At 39.9% G+C, this 21027-nt stretch overlaps 1 protein-coding gene across 1 annotated transcript in view; it reads left to right on the plus strand.

Moving 5' to 3' along the window:
• The first annotated feature begins 1308 nt into the window (after positions 1-1308).
• Positions 1309-21027, plus strand: part of LOC137240184 (pescadillo homolog) — a 274081-nt gene continuing 254362 nt past the window's right edge. The window contains exon 1 of the mRNA XM_067766124.1: positions 1309-1424. Coding sequence (XP_067622225.1) covers positions 1407-1424 — 18 coding nt within the window. The 5' untranslated portion in view covers positions 1309-1406. The remainder of the gene's footprint in view (positions 1425-21027) is intronic.

Genomic DNA, 21027 nt, shown 5'->3' on the forward strand with positions numbered 1-21027 from the left:
ATGAATTATGCATTGGGGTGGCCGTGTAAAATAGATACAAATATTTGGTTCTGACCTAAACAGCTTTCATATTTTGATTTCCACACGCCCGATAGATGTACTACTTTGAATAACAGCAGAGTTTTGTTTACAAATTTTTGTGAATCTATACGAAACAGATAGCAAAACAAAACATAAATACTAGCAATTCATTTGTCTTGTACGTAAAAGTGGCAAAAGTTTTCAAAAGCTGTAATAATAATATGTTTTATGCAACTTCTGTTACCTTTTATATAAACTCAAATGAACAAATTGGCGAAACTCACATAGAGGACACAGAAAGAAGAAAATTGAGAGGTGCTTCCAATCTTCTTGAAATGAACTCTACACTGTAAGTACTTGACATACTAAAAGTAAAAAAAATAAGTTTAATAAAAAAAATTGATTAATGAGTATGTCTTAACAGAAATAGAAGGCAGTTTGCGCCATCCTTCCCAAATATTTTGAAGGTTTGTGCCACTTTAAGGTTTCTTTCCCAGGGTGTTACAACAGAGTGTTGGGAATGAGGCTTTAGTTGGATTCTTTTGAATTATGTAATAATTTTATATTTACTTTTATTTAAATAGCTCCCATGTTTGTTTTGATATAAACTAATTTTGTCCCATTTATGAAATCGGTCTTCCAAGCAGTTGTTTTGTTTTTACGACCTTGGACCTATATGTAGGGTTCTTAAATTCAATTGACTAAATTGTTTTTATTTAACTTTGTTTGAAATTACTATTAGGTAGCAAAAAAGTAGAAGATAAACACAAAAAACTTACATTTCAAACAATTTTCTTCTAATTCGATACAGCGTCAACAACAAATTTCTATTCTTCAAAATTAGATACACAGCGAAAATTTCGACAGAGATTAGATGTCATAATACCAATTTTTAATTCGATTTTCGATGTTCGAAAGCCAGCGAAGTTCGAAGATCGAAAAATCCTCCTAATAGGGGCCATTTTATTATAACAGCTTTTAAAAACGTTTGCCACTTTTACGTACAAGACAAATGAATTATTAGTATTTACGTTTTGTTATCTGTTTCGTATAGATTCACAAAAAATTTATAAACAAAACTCTGCTGTCATTCACAATAGTACATCTATCGGGCGTGTGGAAATCGCAATATGAAAGCTGATTTTTTACGATACGCTAGGAAGCGTTTATCGTCTATCGTATGAAAATTCATAATAGTGGTGAAAATTCATCATGGGGGTGTAACTTCAGCAATTTAGTGATGAAAGTTTCGATGCCTAAAGAATCGAACGATTTAAAAAAAAATCGATTCTACATTTCTAAAAAAAAGATCGATTAAGAATCGATTCGAAATCCAGGCCTATCCCTCAATATTCTTTAAGGATCTGATTTTGCTACGGTAAACTATGCGCAGATTAATAAAAGTGAGTATTAATAGATTTAAGTGAACATAAAAAAAGGCAAACTCTATTAGGGGTAACACGATTTCCAAAATTTTAAAAATGTGGGAGAGTTCATATTCCATCCACACTTATGTGCATTATAGTAACGTGTTATTCCAATGAAACGTTATCCAGATACGGATAGAGATTTAACATGGAAATGCAACAACAATGTGACCAATATGATTCAATTTGTTCCATTTGCATGTGAAGGTAATTCTAGGTAATAGTCTAGTTGAGGGGTCGACTGCTAATACGCTACCAAAAATATCGAGAGAGGTGTCAAACGACGCGTATTGTCATCAGTATTAATAATCCGATGGCGGAAAATAAAAATATTAACTCGTTCAAAAGATATTAACGAAAAACCGAAAAAAGACCCGCGGGTACCTCCGAAACCGGGGGTCGGATCCATAGTATTTTTGCGCAGAACACCTTTCTGCGTTGGCGGCCTTCGGCCGCGCTTATAAAAAATAACCCTGGGCTACGCCATGCCAAGTCCGGGTGTGTGGTATAACCGTGGCTACCGCCACGGTGATGCACAATTTTTTTTGTGGGTACAAACACAACAACAACCACATGCAAATCGCCAACTTCAACTGCAAATATCTCCGGACAGAGATAAAATTTTTCTTTTCCGCCTTCGGATTATTTTTCTCGAGATTAATACGCGTCTTTTGACACCTCTCTCGATATTTTTGGTAGCGTATTAGCAGTCGACCCCTCAACTAGACTATTACCTAATTCTATACGAGAACATGACCCTGCTAACACGCGTCCAAAAATATCGAGAAATCACAAATTTGTGTAAAAGTCTAGTTGAGGGGTAGACTGCTAATACGCTACCAGAAATATCAAGAGGTGTCAAACGACGCGTCTTGGCGTCAGTATTAATAATCCGAAGACATATTATTCAGTTTAGTGCATCGTATGACCACCTTATTGTTAAATGACATCTTCAAGATGATTTTCAGTAGATGCAATTAGTTTTTGAGCGGCGGTAATAGTCTAGTTGAGGGGCGACTGCTAATACGCTACCAAAAATATTGAGAGAGGTGTCAAACGACGCGTCTTGATATCAGTATTAATAATCCGAAGGCGGAAAATAATAATATTAACGCGTTCAAAAGATATTAACGAAAAACCGAAAAAAGACCTGCGGGTACTTCCTAAACCGGGGGTGGGATCCATAGTATTTTTGCGCAGAACACCTTTCTGAGTTGGCGGCCTTCGGCCGCGCTTTTAAAAAATAACCCTGGGCTACGCCATGCCAAGTCCGGGTGTGTGGTTACCGTGCCACGGTGATGCACAATTTTTTTTTGTGGGTACAAACAACAACAACCACATGGAAATCGCCAACTTCAACTGCAAATATCTCCGGACAGAGATACAATTTCGAATTATTGTTCTCGAGATTAATACGCGTCTTTTGACACCTCACTCGATATTTTTTGTAGCGTATTAGCAGTCGACCCCTCAACTAGACTATTACTAGACTGAGCGGCTTCGGGTGGTATCTTTTTTCTTCGATAAGAATATTTTTTAAATCGGTAATCTTACTAATCTGCATTTGCCGTGTAGCCGATTCCAAAATTGACCACACATTTTCAATGGCATTTTGCATTTGAATTTTTTTGACACCGTCACTAGTTTCCTTTCTATATAGCTCTACAGTTTTGTTCTGTAGCTGCACGAAATAAGCTGTGAGCCACTGTATTAATCTCGAGAACAATATTGCGAAGGCGGAAAAGAAAAATTGTATCTCTATCCGGAGATATTTGCAGTTGAAGTTGGCTATATTCATATGGTTGTTGTAATGTTGTCTACCCACAAAAAATTGCGAACATAAGTGTTTTGGCCGGATATAGTTTTGGTCTCCAAACCTGTGTTGGACCCACCCAGGGTCGAGTTTAATACGCGTCTTTTGACACCTCTCGATAATTTTTGACGCGTATTAGCAGTGTCATGTTGTCGTAAAGAATTACAATTTTTTGTAAACGCGGCCGTAGGCCGCCAACGCAGAAAGGTGTTCTGCATAAAAATTCTATGGATACCATCCTCGGTTTCGCAAGGACCCGGGGGTCGTTTATCGGGTTTTCGTAAATAGGTATCTTTTGAATGAGTTAAAATTTTACTTTTCCGCCTTCGGATTATTAATACTGATATCAGGACGCGTCATTTGACACCTCTCGATATTTTTGGTAGCGTATTAGCAGTCGACCCATCAACTAGACTATTACCGAAAAAAATTAGGTAACGTTTTACAAGACGGTGAACCACCAAATTTTTATCAAAAGGTGGTATCAAAAGGCGCGTCTCGACCTCCGTTTTAAGAATCCAAAAGCGGAAATGGAAATTTTATTTCTCTCGAAATTTATTCACGAAAAACCGTAAAATTACCCCGAGGGGGTCCGAAATATGGGGTCCGATCCATAGTTTTTTTTTTTTTTTGCACAGAACACCTTTCTGCGTTGGCGGCCTTTGGCCGCGCTTACGAAAATTTACCCTGGGTGGGTCCGACACCTGTTTGGGGATCAAAACTAAATGCGCGTAGAACATCTTTAGGCAAAAAACAACCACATGAAAATTTGACCCATGTTATGCGTATATCTTTTGACAGAAATAAAAATTTAAATTTTCGTTTTTGAATTCTAAAAACGGAGGTCGAGGCGCGTCTTTTGATACCACCTTTGATAATTTTAGATAAAAATTAGGTGGTGCACCGTCTTGTAAAACGTTACCTTAATTTCCGATTTCGGATTCTTAAAACGGAGGTCGAGACGCGTCTTTTGATACCACCTCTGATAATTTTTGATAAAAATTAGGTGGTGCACCGTTTTGTAAAACGTTACCAAAATTTAATTTAATTCATTTATTATTACGGCTGTTTAGGCCTAAAACATAAACTACTAAATACAATTCATTATTACAATCACTTAGTTCTATTGAATATGCTGTCTGAACGCCATATGATTCCGATCAGCATATTTATTAGCATGACAAAGGAACCAGCCTGGGAGCAACTCTGTTAAGGAAGGTTGGAAAGGACGTGCTTCCCAGCATAAGGCAACCAAATTAAGAACATATATTTTTCAATTATATTGGTATTTCAAGCTGCCGGAATGCATTAGTCTTTGATCAACACAGTTAAACATGTATTTAGATGTTGGAAATAACGTGTATCCAATCACCCGCCAACATTGTTTAGTAATGTCGCTGTCGGAATGCATGAAGATTCCCATCAGCACAGCTCAATTTATAATGGGTAGTTGAAAAGTATGTTTCCAATCCCCTGTTCCAACTTTTATTTGGTCTTATTTTCTTTACACCACATATAATTTTTTTTGTTATATTGATGCTGTCGGAATGCAAGTGATTACGATCAACAACAGTAAATATCGGCTGAAAGTACCGAATTCCAGCGAAAGTAGTTGTTGGAGCGGTTGTTGTTGTAGCAGGGCTTCGCTCCATCCAAATCTCAAATTGTCAAATTCCTATAAAGGTAGTCCAAGGAAATTTGCTGTTTCAAGAGGGTGGACCATAATGAGGGGGTGTTAGCCCCCAGCAGGTTAGGGTGTTAGAATATACCCAAGGTAGGTATGCCTGTCGTAAAAGGCGACTAAAATAATAAATAGATTCAAGGGGTTGTGTAGCGCAACCATTTCAGGTTGCCAGCGCAATATATAGCTTCTCCAAAACCCTCCTATCCGTGGCGAATCCTGTTTCATTAACAGCCGAGGCTCTGGCGACCCCGAGCTCCTCCCACCCCCAGCGGGTTAGGGGTTAGAATATAACCGCGTTGTTGTTGTAGCGATAAGGTTACTCCCCGAAGGCTTTGGGGAGTGTTATCGATGTAATGGTCTTTTGCCGGATACAAATCTGGTACGCTCCGGTACCATAGCACCATTAAGGGTCTAGCCCGATCATTTCGGGAACGATTTATGTGGCCACATTAAACCTTCAGGCCATTCCCTCCCTCCCCACCCCCAAGTTCTATGAGGAGCTTGGGGTCGCCAGAGCCTCGTCTGTTAGTGAAACAGGATAGGTGAGGTTGACAATTGGGTTTCGAGAAGCTATATATTGCGCTGGCAACCTGAAGGGTTGCACTACACAGCCCCTTGAATCTGGTATTTTAGTCTCCTCTTACGACAGACATACCTACCGCGGGAATACTCTGACCCCCTAACCCGCTGGGGTTGTTGTTGTTGTTGTAGCAATGCTCGCCCCACCTAATAGCCGCGACCGATCACAAATTGTCATCAATATCCTCTAACGGGAGTCCAAGGAAACTTGCCGTTTCAACAGGGGTGGACCATAAGGAAAGGGGTGTTAGAAGCGTTGGTTCCACATTAGATTAGATTAGATTAGATTAGATTAGATTATTTATTTATTACGGCCAGAAGCCTAATTCGTAAATTTGAAAATATTACAGTTTTTTATCTTATAGCTAAGGTTTTACAATATTCATATAATTTTGTTTTAAATACTGTTATTTGGTTGCAACTTTTTATATCCATAGGCAGTTCATTGTAACTTTTCAGACCCTTGTAGAAAATGTTCTGTTGATCAATTTCAGTTCTAAAAAACGGCAATTTGAAATTATGTTTGCTCCTCGTATTTATGTTGTGAGTTTGCTCAACTAATGCTATATTTTTATTTAAATACTCAGGTACATTTCCATGTTTAATATTAAATATGAATTTCATGGAGTGGAAAAAAATCTTTTGTTTCACACTTAACCAGTCTAAAGTCTTCAACATGTCAGCCGTTCGTGTATCTCTAGGTTTCTGAAGAATAAATCTCATGCATCTATTTTGAAGCTTTTGGAGCTTGTCTACTTCTTTATCCGATATTATGAATAGAATGGACGGGCAGTACACGAAGTGCGGTTCTATAACTGATTTATATAAGATTATTTTGTACTTTTTCTGAATGAATTTCGTTGTTCTCTGCATCACTCCTATTTTATTAGCAGCTTTTTTAATTGTATAATTTATATGATCTTCAAATTTGAGTTTATTATCAATTATTATTCCTAAGTATTTTATACTGTTAACTCTTTGTATGATTTCATCATTTATTTTTAGCTCGGCTATATCCTCCTCATTGATATTCCTCCTTGTTATTATCATATATTTAGTTTTATTTATGTTTAGTTTCAGTCTATTACCACACAACCATTTATACAAGTTATTTATTTCATGTTGCATTTTGGCGAGTGCAGTATTAATATTATTTTCACTTATCATAATTAATGCATCATCCGCAAAAAGTCTAATTTCACAACCTTCGATAGCATTGACTATGTCATTTATGTATATAAGAAATAATATAGGTGCCAATACTGAGCCTTGAGGTAACCCTATGGGTACCTCTAATTCATCCGACGTCACAGCATTTATAACTGTTTTCTGCTTTCTCTGCTTCAAATAGTTGCGGAACCATTTAAGTTCAATATCAGTTATGCCAATCCGCTGCATTTTTTTTATTAATATCTCTCTATCCACCGTTTCAAAAGCTCTTTTGAGGTCAAGGAAAACTGAAACCACTACTTTTTTGTTGTTTAGCTCTTCTTTCCAATCAGATATCACCAAGTTCAGCGCTGTCTCACAGGAGTGTTTTTTCCTAAATCCTGACTGTTGGTAGACTAATATATTATTTACTTCAAGATGATTCACCAACTGATTCTTAACAACGACTTCGAGAATTTTAGCATCACTTGGCAGGGTATTTATGGGTCTAAGTTCTTCAGGTTGCATTGTTACAATTAAAGAGATGGTTGGTGTCATGTGGGGACACATTGCAAGCGGGGCATACATTTTGTATGTCGGGGTTTATTCTGGATAGGTAAGAATTTAACCTGTTACAGTATCCAGAACGAAGTTGACCAAGAGTGACACGCGTTTCCCTGGGGAGTATGCGTTCCTCTTCCGCGAGTTTTGGATAATTTTCTTTAAGTACTGGATTCACCGGGCAATTCCCGGCATAAAGGTCCGACGCCTGTTTATGGAGTTCACCAAGGACCTGCTTGTTTTTTCACTTCATACGGCTGGGTTCTCAGGTGCCGTATTTCCTCAAAATGCTTACGGAGATGACTCCTTAAGACACTAGGCGGTGCTGGTTCATCAATCAGATGTCTGTTGGGATGCCCAGGTTTCTGGGTATTCAACAGGAACTGTTTGGTCAGCATCTCAATTCCTCCGTGATGGGGACTATTCTCGTCTCATTATGCAGATGGTGTTCTGGGTCTCTATTTGTGGGCTGTTTGGAAAGCTGTTTATTTGTGTTTCGTATATTCCGCCTTGTAGTAATGAGTCTCTGTACTGCGCGCATGTGAATATTTTTGAAGTTTACGAAAAAAATGTAAACAGTAATTTTTGCGTTTTGGGTGATTTTAATATGAACAGGGTTGTTTGGTCAAAATTGCTAAATGACAATCTAGCAATTTTGACCAAACAACCCTGTTCATATTAAAATCACCCAAAATTGCTAAATGACAATCTATTAACACCTATGAATGTCTCCCCCAGCGGGTTAGGGGGGGGGGGGGGGGGGGGGGGGGTCAGAATATACCCGCGGTAGGTATGCCTGTCGTAAGAGGCGACTAAAATACCAGATTCAAGGGGCTGTGTAGCGCAACCCTGCAGGTTGCCAGCGCAACATATAGCTTCTCCAAACCCAATTGTCAACCTCACCTATCCGTGGCGAATCCTGTTTCAATAACAGACGAGGCTCTGGCGACCCTAAGCTCCTTATGGAACTTGGGGTTGGGGAGGGAGGGGATGGCCTGAAGGTTTAATGTGGCCACATAAATCGTTCCCGAGATGGTCGGGCCAGCACCTTAATGGTGCTGTGGTACCGGAGCGTACCTGATCTGTATCCGGCAAAGGACCATCACATCGATAACACTCCCCAAAGCCTTCGGGGAGCAACCTTATCGCTACAACAACAACAACAACAGCAACCTATGAATGTCAATCATCAACATGAAATATATTTTTTAGATACTCTTTTTAGTGCCAACTTTGTTCAGATTAATTCATTTGTGAACCAGCTAAATAACACACTGGATCTTATTTTTGTCGATGAAAATTTAATTTCTCACTTATCTGAGTGTCAATTTCCTATCTGCAAATCGGACATGCATCACGTACCCTTATCTTTATTATTAAAATTCATTGAACTTGTACCTACCAACAATACCACTCAAAATACTCCCTCCTACAATTTCAAAGATGCAAATTTTGATGCACTCAATTCGACTATTGCTGAAATTGACTGGAAGTCTATTTTCTGTGCTAAAAATGCCTCTGAATGCTTTGAAATTTTTCTGGTGCAGTTATCTGATATATTTAGTAGAAATCTCCCCTTCTTCGAAGCAAAATACATAAATTACCCTGGTACAATACCAGGTTAAAAAAGCTTAAAAATCTTAGAAATAAGTATTTTAAGTTGTACAAAGCAACCAACGACTTTTCATTTAGAGATCGATATTTATTATACATGAATCAGTTCAATGTGCTTGATAAGTTTTTATATAATAAATACATCTCCCGTTTCGAAGAAGAGTTAAAGCAAAATCCCAAGGCCTTTTGGAACTTTGTCCGTACAAAAAAAGGTTGCTCCAATATTCCAACCTCTGTCAATTTTAATGGCATTAGTTCAAACAGTTTAGTGGAAACAGTGAACCTTTTTGCTGATTTTTTCAAATCTAATTTTGTTGTTGACTCTAATATTTCTGATGTTAGGGTTGGTTCTGATACAGCTAATTCCTTGGACTTTGGCTCATTATTGGTATCGGAATCAGATATTATTATTGGCATCTCGTCCCTACAATCTTCTTTAAAAAAAGATATTGATGGGCTGTCTTCTTTTTTGGTTAAAAAATGTAGTAGTTCGCTATGCGTGCCGTTGTGCCATATCTTTAATGTGTCTTTGTTCACTGGCGTTTTCATTGATCGATGGAAATTGGCTTCTATTACTCCAATCTTCAAGTCTGGAAATAAGAGCGAGGTAGCAAACTACAGGCCAATCTCTAAACTATCAACCTGTTCAAAATTGTTTGAGAAAGTAGTAAAGGAGAAGTTGGCTTTTGCTATTAAAGGAATAATCGATCCATGTCAGCATGGGTTTGTTGCGTGTCGTTCAGCAGTGATAAACTTAGTTGTTTTTTCGCAATACTGTGTTTCTGCTTTTAAGGATGGGTATCAAGTTGATACTATATATACATATTTCTCTAAGGCGTTTGATACAGTGTCCCACAAGATACTTCTTCAGAAACTTAAGTACATTGGTTTCCATTCAGCTTTTCTGTCATGGTTAAAGTCATACCTGACAAACCGAATTTTATTTGTTGAAATCGAGAATATGAGGTCGTATGAGTTCTTGGCAACCTCTGGGGTGCCACAAGGTAGTATTCTCGGTGCAATCTTATTTGTTATCTTCATTAATGACGTCGGCTTATATTTAAAGCATTCAAATTATTTACTTTATGCTGATGATTTAAAACTGTTTAGGCGTATCACCACTGTATCTGATGCATTGCTCCTACAGAGAGATTTGGATGCTCTTAACATGTGGGCTTTTAATAATCATCTGAGACTTAACAGTAGCAAATGTTGGCATATAACGTTTTCTAGATCTACAAGTGCGCTTACGTCAACATACTATATCGCTAATACATATCTTGCCTCGGTCAAAGAATTTCGTGATCTTGGTGTCATTTTCGACTCTTCGTTCACTTTCGTTAACCATGTTAACTATCTTATACCAAAAGCGTATGCTAATTTAGCTTTTTTACGGCGTTATGCGAAGGATTTTAAGGACCCATACACTAGGAGTATATTGTATAATTCATTAGTGCGATCTAAATTAGAGTACGCCTCTATCACATGGAATCCCATTTACAGCACATACTCTGCTAGAATTGAAAGGGTTCAACGTAAATTCATTCGATTCGCCCTCCTACCCCTTCATTTTGTTAATCCCCTACCACCTTATATAAACAGGTTCATGCTTATAAATGTTATGCCACTGCATGTCAGACGCTCAGTACAACATTTAATGTTTATTTACGATATTATCTCTGGTACTATTGATTGCTCAGCTCTGTTGGAGCAGTTAAATTTTCTAGTTCCTAATAGATCTCTACGCTCTCATAATATATTCTACGGTGAAGTTCTGAGAACCAATTACCTTAGCTTTGCCCCTCTCACAAGAGGTCTCGAAGAGTTTAGTAAAATTTCCAGAATACTAAATCTTGACTTTGCAATGTCCAGGCCTTTGTTTAAGTTACGGATTGAGTCTTACTATCGAGAAAATTTATCTCATCCTTGAATTAATTAATTTTAGTTGCTTAGTTTTAAGTTAATTTGCAAACTTGTAAATCTAGTCAGTAAGGTTTCTGCCATTGACTCAATAAATATGAATATGAATATGAATATGAATAAGACAGCCCGTGGCGATTCTGAGATCAGTATTTTGGCAGGCCTGTAGTTTCTTCCAGTGGGTAATTTTTAGGCTTGGCGACCATATGGGTGACGCGTAGCACGTAATCGGCTGGCTAATTGCTTTGTATGTAGTCATGAGCGTTTCTTTATCTTTTCCCCAGGTACTGCTAGCGAGGGATTTGAGGATTTTGTTACGGCTCTGAATTCTCGGAACAATTGCGGCTGCGTGCTCACCAAAATGTAGATCCTGATCAAAACGTCACACCCAAGATTTTGGGGTGTAGGACAGTCGGTAGCGTAGTGCCATCGACGTGTATAATCAAAATGGTCGACATTTGGGACGTCCATGTTGTAAATAAGGTCGCGGAAGATTTAGTCGGTGATAATGCCAGGTTTCGCGGGCGAATAAACTGGAGAGATCAGGGAGGTAGCCGTTTATTTTATTGCATAGCGCATCGATCTATGGGCCTGGGCCTGTGGCCATTATTATGCAGTCATCGGCGTAGGAAACGATTGTGACTCCTTCCGGTGGTGAAGGTAGCTTAGATATGTAGAAATTAAACAAAAGTGGGGATAGGACACCACCCTGCGGCACCCCTTGTTTAATTCTCCTTGGTTTTGATGTTTCGTTTCTAAATTGCACCGATGCCTGCCGACCACCCAGATAATTTGCGGTCCACCTTTTAAGACATGGGGGAAGGGTAGACCCTTCCAGGTCTTGCAGTAACGAGCCATGGTTGACCGTATCAAAAGCTTTTGATAGGTCTAGCGCTACGAATACTGTTCTATGGTGGTGGTATTGATTTAAACCGCAATTTACCTGGGTGCTAATGGCCTTTAGCGCGGTGGTAGTGCTATGGAGTTTTCTGAAGCCATGCTGATGAGGGGCTAGCTGCAAATTTGCTTGGAAATAAGGGAGCAAAATGGCTTCAAGCGTCTTTGCCACTGGCGATAGGAGAGATATCGGACGATACGACTCACCTATGTTAGCTGGTTTCCCAGGCTTTAGTAGCGGAACCACCCTGGCCATTTTCCATTTCTCGGGTATGACAAAGGTGGAAAGAGGATGAAGACACGCGCTAAATATTTGAAACCCTCTTTCCCTAGGCTTTTAAGCATCGGCATGGCTATGCCGTCTGGGCCCACTGCTTTGGATGGTTTAGCACGACCAATGGCGTCCTCAACCTCTTTAGCGGTGATGGTGATTGGTGACGCGCTGAATTTGTGTTTATGTGCGTGTCTATTGGCTCTCCGTCTATCTTTGTCGACCGTAGGATGCATTATATATTGTCGGCAGAAAGCGCTCGCGCATTTTTCCGCATCCGACAGCACTTTGTCGCCAAGGCGATGGAAACTTTGTCTTTGTGCTTAGTCGGATTCGATAGGGACTTTACGGTGGACCAAAGTTTACCCACACCGGTAGAGAGGTTACAACCTCTTAGGTGCTCCTCCCATTTCGCCCGCTTGTGGTCATCCACAAGCAATCTGATGCGTTGGTTTATATTCCTTATGTGGGGGTCGCCTGGATCAAGCTGCCTTATAAGGTCACGTTCTCTCGCTAAGTTTGCGGCCTCCGCCGGGGAGTGGGCCGAATTTCGGGAATTCTCCCGGCGGGAATGAAACGTGCCGAGGAGGATTCAATGACCTTACGGAAGGCACGCTCCCCTTGGCGGGCATCAGTCGGGATAGGGAGGGCAGCAAATCGGTTGTCTGTAAAGGATTTATATTCTTCCCACTTTCCTTTTTTGAAGTTTATGAAAGAGCGTTTTTCAGTGACGATGAAGTCGGCGGTACGCTCGACGAAATAAGTATGGGCAGGTGGTCGGATGCCAATGTTACCATCGGCTGCCAGTTGACGCAGTTTACGAGTTCTGCGCTCACGATTGAGATATCTGGCGAGCTGTGATAGCTTCCTACCATACGTGTGGCGGCGTCTCCGTTTATTGTGCAGAACGTCGTTTCTTCTATTTGATCCGCCAACATCTCGCCCCTACTGTCCGCCCGCAAGTTTGAATGCCATAGATCATGATGGGCATTGAAATCGCCTAAGATAATGCGATTGTTGCCAGTGAGTAAGGCCCTGATATTAGGGTGGTATCCACTGGGCAACAGGTGGCAGGTTTGCATCGCCTGACCGGAGAGATAGGCCTTGATGTTCTATGACATTGTCCCTGCGGTCGATGCCAGGATCAAATATATAATATTGCACAGAGTGGTGTATGATAAACGCGAGGCCGTCTCCATTTCCGCTCTCGCGGTCTTTCCTGTGGACATTATACCCAGAGCAGGTCTGCAATGCAGATCTTGCTGTGAGTTTAGTCTCTTGAATCGCAGCAATGCGGATGTTGTGTCGCTTCATGAAATCGACTATCTCCGTAATCTTCCCAGTTAGTCCATTACAGTTTAACTGCAGAATTCTGAAGTGCATAAGGGGAGACGCCGCCACTCTAGGGGTAAGTGACGGGTGACTACGCCTGGGTTGTGGAAGGCCAGGACGCAATTGCTGTTGTGGCCCTGGGACTGGGCGTCCTTGGGCAAGCATTGGGGTACCCCGATGATTTGGGTTTGCGACCTGGCAACATGGCGCGATGAAACCCGTCGGGGGGTTGCCGTCGCGGAGACCAGAACATCTAGGAAAGTGGCACCACAAAAGGCAGGAGCTGCATTGGGCGGATGTCGCAAACCTATATATTCTGTGCTGGCAGACGGTGCAAACGGAGGTAGGGACTAAGAGTCTGTTTCCCTGACCTGCACGATTGCTGCCGGAAAAGAGGGGGGAGAAGACGGGGGCAGGGGCTGATGCTCAGCATTGCTACCAACTCTACTACGAAGGAATCGAGAAGTCTAGAAGTCGAGAGGACGGGACGTGTTTAAGATCGCTCGTTGAATTTTGTTTGCAAAATGGTGAAACCCTTTGAACAATTATTAAAAGTGACAAATATGTGAGATAGAGACTCTGTAAGCAGATCAGTTCACTTTTAATTTAACAAAATCTAATATCAATAACGATTCAAAACCTAGTGAAATACCATATAAATATTTAATAATTGTATACCGGAGAGAAAGTGACTCAAGTCTAGCGAATAGAAACGCATACATATGCATATATAATTACAAATTAACACAAAACGAAAACGGCATAGTGAAAACGATAGCAAAGGCAATATGTCTGAAACTTGCAATTCGCGGGGAGACGGGAATTAGATGTGTGGGTGTGTGTGCGAAAGTATACCACTCGGCAGCAAAATGTTCCGGCTTGGATAGCTATAAAGCTACTGTAATAGGAACACATCCAATGGTGAATTTTATTTGCGAAGAGTGTATTACGTACATACATAATATTGATCTGGTATTGCGAGACATGCAAGAGAGTGTTAATAGGAACAGTGTATATTTAAAAGAATACTAAAACGAATTTGAAGAAGCTTTAAAAACCAACCGAAAAGAGATGCGGGCGTTAATGAAAACAATGGAGGAAAAATACAATGAATGTTTGGCGACCTTAAAAATGCATCAAGAAATGTAAATTAAAAATGCAGCTGAAATTAAGAAACTCCCGCATAGCAGAGAAAATAAAAAATCAAGCTGAAGTAGTGGGGAGGGAGAATGAGAAATTTTGTAGTGAAATAAAAACAATAGTAAAGGAGAAAAACGACGGGATACCACAACAAACATATGCAAATATTCTAAGAACGGGTGAAAATAAAAACACAGCTAGGGCCGTTCCAGAGCTTAAGAAACGGGCTCCTATTATTGTTAAACCGAAGGCAAAACAAACTAGTGAAAGAACAAGGCAAGATCTAAATAATAAAATTAACCCTAACGAGCTAAAGATACCAGACATTAAAGCGGGCCATAATGGTATTATGGTGATCGATAGTATTAATGAAGGTGAAAGAAATAAGATTAAACAAATTATGGATAAAAAAATAAGTGATGAATATGAAATAAAGATACCACGTGACTATAAACCAAAATTATTTATAACAGGCATGCAGTTCGAAAAGAATAGAGATGACCTGATCGAGTGTCTAAAAAAGCAAAACAAATGCCTAGAACAGGGTGAAATAAAAATTATTAAGCAATATAATGTTAAAACTAGCAACAAAAACTATTACAACGCAATATTGGAGGTGGACGAGGAAATGTTTACTAATGCTCTAAAATTGGATAAGCTCAACGTAGGATGGGAAAGATGCAAAGTTTACGATGACGTTGATGTGACAACGTGTTTCAAATGCAGAGGACACAATCACAAGGCGACTGAATGCAAAAACGAGGAAGTTTGTACCAAATGCTTGGGTAAGCATAAGACCATTGAATGTAATGAACAACCAGCAAACAAGTGTATAAACTGCATAAAGGGCAATGAGAAGTTAAATCTAGGGCTAGATGTCAATCACTCGTGCAATAGCAGACAGTGCCCAGTCTACCTAAAGCACTTGAATGCAAAAAAACAAAGGCTAGGATACTAGCAGCGAACACCCGACGCACTGATAAGCCCGCCACAATCCAATGAGATACCGCTGAAGAAAATTCGATACAAAGAAAGACTGCAGACTAGACACAATGAACTTAAGTGCATATACTTGAATATTAACAGCATAGTATCAAACAAATGTGAATTGGAAGTGTTGGCTGAAGTACATACACCAAGTATCATATTATGTTCGGAAACGTGTACAACGAAAGATGTTGAAGACAACGAATTAGAAATAGCATCGTATAATATGGTTAGATCCGACTCGCACAGCAGGCATACAGGAGGAGTACTAGTGTATGTTCATAGGACAGTGGAGATAAATGTAATTTATAATGCTAGTGTCAATATGAACTTATGGTGCATTATAATAAAATTGAAAAAGGTGGATAAAAAGTGGCAAATATGGGTTCTGTATCATTCGCCAAGCACAAGTGATGCAGCGTTTATCGAGTACCTAAATGAAATATTAATCGATAAATTTGAAAGAAGTAAATGTAATATACTAATCGGGGATTTTAATATAAACATGAACTACATATCAACATATAGTACAAAATTGAATGAGATATTTTCTGTGATGGGTATGACCCAAAAAGTAGAATTTAATACTCGAATTACAGATGCAAGTGCATCTAAAATTGATTTATTATATTCAAATTCAGATGAAATTCAGTGCAATAATTTGCCTGCATACAAAATTTCAGATCACGAAACAATAATGTTCAATATTAAAACGTCTAAATCATACCAGATGAGAATGACCAAGAAAATCACAGCTTGGGATAAATATAATAGTGAAATCTTAATAAGCATCCTGAGATCATGTAACTTCAACATAAATGAAAACCTACTAATTGATGAGAAAGTCGAATTAGTGAACAACATAATAATGCAAGCTATCGAAAGTTTAACGTATGAAAAAGAAGTTCATATCAAGCTAATGAATAAATGGTACGACAGAATTGGCGCAAATGAATAAATGCAAATATAATAATTATAAGCTTGCGATACAAACAGGTGATTGGAACGAATATAAAAATATAAATCATATCTACAAAAAGCTAATAAAAATAAAGAAAGTTAAATATATGGAAAATAAAGTGGAAATGAATGAAAATAACGGCAAAGAAATGTGGAAACATCTTAAGCAAGCGGTTTGCTTAACGAGAGATAACGAAGGGAAGCGGGTTAGGGGATCAGAATATACCCGCGGTAGGTATGCCTGTCGTAAGAGGCGACTAAAATACCAGATTCAAAGGGCTGTGTAGCGCACCCTTTTAGGTTGCCAGCGCAATATATAGCTTCTCCAAACCCAATTGTCAACCTCACCTATCCGCGGCGAATCCTGTTTCACTAACAGACGAGGCTCTGGCGACCCCAAGCTCCTCATGGAACTTGGGGGTAGGGAGGGAGTGAATGGCCTGAAGGTTTAATGTGGCCACATAAATCGTTCCCGAGATGGTCGGGCTAGCACCTTAATGGTGCTATGGTACCGGAGCGTACCGGATTTGTATCCGGCAAAGGACCATCACATCGATAACACTCCCCAAAGCCTTCGGGGAGCAACCTTATCGCTACAACAACAACAACAACAACAAGGGATTAAAAAGGCGATAATAGATGGTATGATGGTAGAAAATGAAACTGAGCTGGCATATGGTCTAAATAGGTTCTTTATAAATAGCGTAATAGAAATTAATAACATCATAGAACCTTGCCGTGTAGCACTAGGTGATGTACAAGTCAATTCTAGATTAAAGTTTGCCAAAATAACAACAGATGAAGTTATTAATATTCTGAAAGAGTTCAAATATAAAATAGGCGGCAGAAAACTTTTATCTGATGGAGTACTTAAAGACTGTACCAGAAAAGTGGAAAACGTCAACGGTGATACCAGTGGAAAAGGTTAAAAAGACAGTAAAACCTGAAGAACTTAGACCCATAAACACCCTGCCTAGTGATTGTAAAATACTTGAAGCTTATGTTAAGAACCAGTTAACGAAATACCTTGAAGATAATAATATACTAGCCCACCAACAGTCAGGCTTTAGAAAGAAACATTCATGTGAGACAGCTCTTAATTTGGTGATACATGACTGGAAAGAAGAGTTAAATAATAAAAAAGTGGTTGTTTCAGTCTTCCTAGACCTCAAACGAGCTTTTGAAACAGTGGATAGGGAGATCTTAATCAAAAAAATGCAACGTATTGGTATAACTGGTATAGAACTTGACTGGTTTCGCAGCTATTTGAAGCAGAGGAGACAGAAAACGGCTATAAATACCGTGATGTCTGATGCATTGGAAGTACCCATAGGGTTACCACAAGGCTCAGTTTTGGCACCGATACTGTTCTTAATTTATATTAATGATATAGTTAACGCTATTGAAGGTTGTGAAATTAAACTATTCGCTGATGATGCATTAATAATGATTAGTGAGAACAATATTAATTCTGCACTTTCTAAAATACAACATGAACTGAATAACCTGTATAAATGGTTGTGCGGAAATAGACTGAAACTTAATATAAATAAAACGAAATTTATGATAATAACAAGGAGGAACGTTAATGAGGATATAATTGGTTTAAAAATAAATGATGAAAGCATACAAAAAGTTGACAGTATAAAATATTTGGGAATTATAATTGATAACAAACTCAAGTTTGAAGAACATATAAACTACACAGTCCAGAAAGTTGCGAAAAAAATTGGGGTTATGCAGAGAACATCCAAATATATTCAAAAAAAGTACAAAATAATTATATATAAGTCCATTATAGAACCGCACTTTGTAAACTGCCCATCTATTCTATTCATTGTGTCAGACAAAGAAATAGATAAACTTCAAAAGATGCAAAACAGATGTATGAGATTTATTCTTAAAAAACCTAGAGATACTCGTACGGCTGATATGCTGAGAAGTTTGAACTGGTTAAGTGTCAAGCAAAAGATTTTTTTTTCACGCTATGAAGTTTATATTTAATATTAAAAGTAAAAATGTACCTGAATATCTAAGTAAAAACGTAGTATTAGTTAAGCAAACACATAACATTAATACAAGGAATAAACACAATTTCAAACTGCCTTTATTCAGAACTGAAATAGATCAGCAAAATATTTTTTATAAAGGTCTAAAAAGTTTCAATGAACTGCCTATCGATATAAAAAGTTGTAATGAAATCGTAGCTTTTAAAGCAAAACTTTATGAATATTGTAAAACCTTAGCAATAAGATAGTAAATTGTAATATAATTTAATTTATGAATTAGGCTTTTTTGCCGTAATAAATAAATGAAATGAAATGAAATGAAAAAGGTAGTAATGAGTGGTATCAGCTGTTTGAGTTGTTGGCGCCGTGGGGCGCGAGCCGCAGCGGGTACTTGTTGTGGCTTGCTGAGCAGCGGGGCTGCTGGAAGGTAGTGGGGGGGGGGGGGGCGCTTAGGCGTAGACTACGGGACGCCCTTGGGCGTGAACAGCAAGGAGCCACAAAAGATTTATAAAAGTTACGTGGACGTCGGGTTTTGGGATCAAGCCCAGAACAACCTGTCCGATGCAACCATCCCTTGCACGAGACACACTGAACAGAGTATGACCGTCATAAAAAGATTCTTTTCCGGCAGATGCAGCAAAACCATTTCTCAGGACCGGGGTCAGGAGACGGACCCGGATTGGATTCGATGCCTTCCCGGAGTAAGAGAGTATGGAGCAGTCCTGCTGCAAGGAGCTGCTGGGAGGATGACAATTTGTGGGAGGGACGAAACAAATTAAATGGGGTCACACTGAAATGACAGTCCTTGGTCGGGAAAAATCCCGAGTCGCTCCAGTACATAGAACCGACTGCCTTGGGAAGCGCCCGCTGGGGTAGATGGTTGGTGTCATGTGGGGACACTTTACAAGCAGGACATATGTTTTGTATGTCGGGGTTGATTCTGGATAGGTAAGAGTTTAACCTGTTACAGTATCCAGATCGAAGTTGAGCTAGAGTGACACGCGTATCCCTAGGGAGTGTGCGTTCCTCTTCTGCAAGTTAGAGTATTGTTCTTTGAGTACAGGATTCACAGGGAAATTCCTGGCATGGAGGTCCGACGCCTATTTGTGGATTTCACTGAGGACCTGCTTGTGCTTTTTGGCTTCATACGGCTGTGTACTCAGGCGCCGTATTTCCTCATAATGCTTACGGAGATGACTCCTTTAAGCCCGGAATTCAAGGTGTTGTGTAGCGCAATTTATAGCTTCTCCAACCCAATTGTCAACATCACCTTCAAGCGGCGAATCCCGTTTCACTAACAGACGAGGCTCTGGCGACCCTAAGCTTCTCATGGAACTTGGGGGTGGTGAGGGAGGAATGGCCTGAAGGTTTAATGTGGCCATATAAATCGTTCCCAAGATGATAGGGCTAGTACCTTAATGGTGCTGTGTTACCGGAGCGTACCGGCTCTGTATCCGGCAAAGGACCATCACATCGATAACACTCCCCAAAGCCTTCGGGGAGTAACCTTATGGCTACAACAACAACTCCTTAACCCCCTGGGCGGTGCTGGCTCATCAATCAGATGTCTGTTGGGGTGCCCAAGTTTCTTGGTATTGTTGTTGTTGTTGTTGTTGTTGTTGTAGCAGTGCTTCGCCCCATCTAATAAGTGCGACCGATCACAAATTGTCATCAATATCCTCTAACGGGAGTCCAAGGAAACTTGCTGTTTCAACAGGGGTGGACCATAATGTGAGGGGTATTAGAGGCGTTTGTTCCACATTACAATTAAAGAGATGGTTGGTGTCATGTGGGGACACATTGCAAGCAGGGCATACATTTAGTATGCCGGGGTTGATTCTGGATAGGTAAGAGTTTAGCCTGTTACAGTATCCGGAACGAAGTGGAGCTAGAGTGACTCGCGTTTCCCTGGGGAGTGTGCGTTCTTCTTCGGCAAGTTTTGGGTACTGTTCTTTGAGTACTGGATTCACCGGGCAATTCCGACGCCTGTTTGTGGAGTTCACTGCGGACCTGCTTGTGTTTTTTTGCTTCATACGGCTGAGTTTTCAGATGCCGTATTTCCTCATAATGCTTACGGAGATGACCCTTAAGCCCGTGGGCGGTGTTGGCTCATCAATCAGATGTCTGTTGGGATGCCCAGGTTTCAGGGTACATATTCAACAGGAACTGTTAGGTTAGCATCTCATTTCTCTCCCTGATAGGGAGTATTCTCGCCTCATTATGTAGATGGTGTTCTGGGGACATAAGAAGACAGCCCGTGGCGGTTCTGAGAGCAGTATTTTGGCTAGCTTCTTCCAGTGGGTAGTTTTTAGGCTTGCCGACCATATACGGGACGCGTAGCATGCAATCGGCTGGCCAATTGCTTTATAAGTGGTTATGAGCGTTTCTTTATCTTTTCCCCAAGTACTGCCAGCAAGAGATTTGAGGATTTTATTACGGCTCTGGATTTTCGGTACAATTGCGGCTGCATGCTCACCAAAATGTAGATCCTGATCAAACGTCACACCCAGGATTTTGGGGTGTAGGACAGTCGGCAGCGCAGTGCCATGTTGTTGTAGCAGTGCTTCGCCCTATCCAATAGGTGCGACCGATCACAAATTCTCATCAATATCCTCTAACGGGGGTCGAATGAAACTTGCTGTTTCTACAGGGGTGGACCATAA

Source organism: Eurosta solidaginis, chromosome 2 (assembly GCF_040869045.1).
Source record: "Eurosta solidaginis isolate ZX-2024a chromosome 2, ASM4086904v1, whole genome shotgun sequence".
Classification (NCBI taxonomy): domain Eukaryota; kingdom Metazoa; phylum Arthropoda; class Insecta; order Diptera; family Tephritidae; genus Eurosta; species Eurosta solidaginis.